General features: G+C 38.6%; 1 protein-coding gene across 1 annotated transcript in view; it reads right to left on the reverse strand.

Annotated features, from left to right (window-relative positions):
* Nucleotides 1-4,926, reverse strand: part of LOC125037126 (tachykinin-like peptides receptor 99D) — a 25,108-nt gene extending 20,182 nt beyond the window's left edge. Inside the window, exons 1-2 of the mRNA XM_047630149.1 lie at nucleotides 4,753-4,926; nucleotides 24-143 (exon numbers count right to left, since the gene is read on the reverse strand). Coding sequence (XP_047486105.1) covers nucleotides 24-143; nucleotides 4,753-4,887 — 255 coding nt within the window. The 5' untranslated portion in view covers nucleotides 4,888-4,926. The remainder of the gene's footprint in view (nucleotides 1-23; nucleotides 144-4,752) is intronic.
* Between the last annotated feature and the right edge of the window lie 169 nt (nucleotides 4,927-5,095).

The raw sequence follows: 5,095 nt of genomic DNA on the forward strand, positions 1-5,095 counted from the left end.
AATATCCCTCATACTATACTCACCGGGGCGCAATAAGGTTTAGATTTGCCTGTCGCTGTGTCCACCACATAGATAACCCTAAGGGCAATGGCGTTGGGAATAGCCAGGGTTGTGCTGAAGAGCCAGATGGAAGCGATCACCACCTGTTGAAGAAGAAGGGGGGGGGGAGGGGGGAGGGAAGGGGGAAGTTAGTTTTCGTCTTGTTTTTTTAGTATTTTTTGTCATTATTATTTGAAAAGGTTTGTTAGATCAATTGTATATGTTTTTTTTTTTTTTTTTTTTTTCAAATGAAGTGAGACTGTGGGTATTCTGTGGATATATTAAGGATATGTAAACGTAACATGAATAATCAAATTCATACAGATAATGTAGGATTAAAAAATGCACAACAAACACAGACACACACACACGCACATGCAAACACACACACACACACACATACACATACTCACGCACACATACACAAACACACACGCACATACAGACACACACACACACAAACACACACACACACACAAACACACACGCACATACAAACACACACAAACTCCCATACACACATACAAACACACACACAGCCAGTTATCCCGCTGCCTTATGGTAACATCGCAAACACCATAATTTATTTTGGTTTTGTGCTTTTCTCATCCATTTCTTTATTTTCTCTTGATTATCTCTTCGTCTTTTTTCGGCCTTCCTCTTTCTCCTTTTCCTCGCCGCAGGGTTTTCCATTCAGTAATTTTCTTTGTTCGTTTAATTACTGTTTTTGTCTTACCTGGAAACATAACCTCGGCCATTCTCATTTCATTTTTGTTTTTTGTTTTTTGATACAAATAAACTGTCTTTCGTATTATCTCTCGTGTTATCCTTCCTTTCTTTCCTCAGTGACAGGTGTTTTATTTTATTTTATTTGATATCTTTATTGTTATTATCGTAGGAGAAAAAGCCACAATGCACAAACTAGCTTTCTTAAAAACGAGACAAAAGTTTCGAAATCCTCGTGGATTCCATCTTCAGGAGAATTTCGAAATTGTTTCGTTTTCAACAAATCTTGTTTTGTGTGGATTTTTCTACTACAATAATAACAGTAATTGGATTAAATAAAAACTTCTGTCACTGAGGAAAGAGACGAAATATATTACGAAAGACGGTTTATTTTACAATTTTCTTCATTGTTATTATCATTTCCTTTGAGTCTCACCTCCATTCTTCAAAGTAAGTAAAAAATATCCATTCATAATCATTCCTTTGAGACATGTTAGGGTTATTTCATCTTTAAGGAAAGCGCTTTATTGTCCTTTGCCATTTATTTGTTATCCGTCTTGCAATTACTTTTACTTTTCTGGAGATAGAAGGTATCCAGAATATATATTTTTTCTTGCTATTTCTACTATATATCTCTGTTTTAGTTCTTGTACTTTTTACTAATTTGTTTTGCATTAATTTAGTTTTAATATTATTTATTTTTTTCATTCACCTAAATCTTCGTCATTTAGTCAGTCTCTTAAGTACACTTAAATCTTACTGCATGAGTTACTGAATCAAATACCTTTTCATTATTATAAATATACACGAAGATTTTTTCATATTAATCACTCTTATATATAACTAAACTTGATATAATAGACTCTATAGTAAGATCTATCGTGTTTCATTTTTATTGCAAGTAGAACAATGAAGGGAAGTCCAGGAAAACACACGAATATACCGAAGGCCTTTTCGCATTTACTGCTACATCAGGGCATATAGAACAAGAGATAAAGCAGGGCCTGCCCCCACGACAAAGGAAGATGGTAGAAGCGGCGTACATACATACACATACTAACAACTTCAACACCGCAACTGGGAGCCACGAACTAGCCAAGGTCGTCGCTCACCTGATCATCGACGTAACCTGACCGCCTAGTACATATATATACACACACCTCTATGAGACAGCCGTAAAAAGCTGACACAGGCCGGGCCATATTTAGAAGGCCCGGGCGAAGCTATAACTTCGCAAATCATAAAGAAGTATGTATCTCTTGTTATGTATGCCCTGATGAAGCAGTAAATGCGAAAAGGCCTTCGGCATATTCGTGTGTTTTCCTGTACTTCCCTTTCTTGTTCTACTTGTAATTTGTCCAACATGAATTCCACATTCATTTTTATTGTACTTTTTTTCTACGATAAGAATGTTTCCATATTTCTCAGTTGTATTAATTTTCGTCTAAGTGCTGTTATGTGTACCCCTTTTGGTTTACGAATTTTTCTACGTAGCTTTGTATGAATGGTATGACCGTGTCTATTGTTCGCAGCTATAATGGCCAGACTTAATGTACTTTCCCTAGATTTAATGACACTTTTCAGATTTAATGTTAATATTGAAGTCTACTGCTAATTATCATATTTAATACAAACACTTTTTATACTAAAGTCAAATTTAAATAATAAAGTCTAGATTTAATGCTAATACTCATTATCGATCCAAATACCGATATTTTATGCTAATGCCAATCTTAAACGCTAAACCCTAGATTTGATACTAATTAAAGTTACACCACAAATGCCCAATTTGATAATGCCAATGACTAGTTTTAATGCTAGTACCCTTTATACAATGCTAGAGGTCAAATACAATACTACGTTGACGTTATGTTGATTAGACCTGCAATGACACCTTTAGAGGTATAATTCTCGATTTTTCAATGTAGCTTCTATGTGGCTTACTATAATAATAATAATGATAATAATAACAATAATAACAGTGATAATGATAATAATAATAATAATAATAATAATAATAATAATAATAATCACCATAATAATAATAATAATGATGATAATAAAAATATCAATAATATAACAATAACAACAACAATGATAATAATAATGATAATAATAATAACAACTAGATTTTATACTAGCAGATTCATCCTATCTTCAACATACAGCTTCTGACAGAATTCAGCTCATCTCTTCAAATAACCTTTGTCTGTCCTGTTTCGTATAAAAAAAAAAAAAAAAATCTACGTTGGTATCGATTTCCTGTTTATCATTCCGTCTGTTTGTCTGCGGATTTGAAAATATTATCTTTTACTTATTTTCTATTGTGTTGACTGATGAATTTGAATCTTTCATCTATTCCATGGCAAGTTTTTTTTTTCTTATTTTTTTTTATAAGTTTTCTGTATGGTTGCTTTTGAGGTTTTTTTTTCTCCTTTCTTTTATCATGATTTGTAAGAATCATTCCTTAATTTTCACACACGCACACACACACACACACACACACACACACACACACACACACACACACACACACACACACACAAGCACAAACACACACACATGTATATATATCTCTTTGATCAACTTATCAATCTATCTATCTATCTATTTTTTAGCCATTCTTCCATGCATCTATATATCTATTCAGCCACCGCTTTATATATCTATCTATCTATTTCCTACCGATCTGTCTACATATCCACCAATCTCTCTCTCTCTCTCTATCCATCCATCTATCTACCCATCTGTTTATCTATCTATCTATCTATCTATCTATTTATCTATCCACCCATCTACCTGCCTACCTACCCCCCCCTCTCTCTCTCTCTATCTTTCACTCACTAACTCATAATCTATCTATCTATCGTCTATCTATAAATCAATCTATCTATCTATCTCACTATCTCTCTCAATCACTATCTGCCCATCTCTCTGTCTCTCACTATCTATCTCATTATCTATCAACATGAAAGACGACTAGCTCTTGCAAACTTCAGGCAGCGTTGCATTATTTACCCGGGCTATCAGGTGCTTTCCTGCCCTCGGAGCAAGCGTCTTGAGAGCACACCTTCTTATAACTTCGCGACTGAGACTCAAGAACTTCATTAAAAGAAAAAAAAAACTTCATTAAAAAAAGTGAAGACTTCCCTATGATTTTTTAAAGATATTTTCTCGTTTTGGATAAGGCGTGGGTTGATACTTATGAGTGGATACATGCGCATGAGTAAGAGTGCACAAACATAAGTACACATACGAATGCATATAACACATGGGTGCACACACACACACACACACACACACACACACACACACACACACACACACACACACACACACACAAACACACACACACACAGACGCTCATACACACACACGTACAGATATAATAATGACTTTGTATAATGACTTTGTATAACGAATAGGTGCGCACCTACATATACACAAACACACACACATACACTTACATAGACATCTCATACAGCACCACACCCCTCACCTCACCCCTTCCCACCCTGCCCCCTCACCCCCTTCCCCTCCGCTCCCCCCCCCTCTTCCACCCCCTCCGTCCCTTCCACCCACCCTAACCCCTCTCCCCTCTTATCACCCTCCATCCACTTCCTCTCCTTCCCCCATCCATAACCCACATCCCCTCTCCCCTCCCTTTACCCTCCACCCCCTCCCCCTTCCCTCACCACCTCCCCACCCTCTCCATTTCCCCCACCCATAACCCCTCTCTTTCCTATCCCCACCCCCACCCCCCATCACCCACCCCCTCCCGTCTCATTCCCCTCGCACCTCCCCACCCATAACCCCCACCTGTCCTCACCCCATCCCTTCCCTTCCCTCCCACCCCCCACCCATAACCCATCCCCCACCCCCTTCCCTTCCCCTCCCATCCTTCCCAACCTTCCCCTCCCTCCCCCCACCCCCTTCCCTTCCCCTCCCCTCCCTTCCCTCCCTTCCCCCCCTTTCCCCACCTCTTACCTTACTCCGAAACTTCGACGGCCTGGCGCTGAGTGGGTGGACAATGGCCCTGTAGCGATCGACAGCGATGGCCGTAAGGGTGAAAATGGACACGTTTACGCTGACCGTTTGGAAGAAGGGGCAGAAGGCACACATGAAGTGGGGCAGATTCCATCGTTGGAGTAACGCCGCTTGGAACTGTGTGTGTGTGTGTGGGGGGGGGGGGGGAGAGAGAAAAAAAAGGGGTTAGAGTTTAGTGGGTGAGATACATGCGAGAATTTATATTCATCTCTCTGTCTCTTTATCTATCTGTCTATCTGCCTCTTTATCTATCTGTCTATCTGCCTCTTTATCTATCTGTCTA

This window comes from Penaeus chinensis, chromosome 22 (assembly GCF_019202785.1).
Source record: "Penaeus chinensis breed Huanghai No. 1 chromosome 22, ASM1920278v2, whole genome shotgun sequence".
In the NCBI taxonomy this organism is placed as follows: domain Eukaryota; kingdom Metazoa; phylum Arthropoda; class Malacostraca; order Decapoda; family Penaeidae; genus Penaeus; species Penaeus chinensis.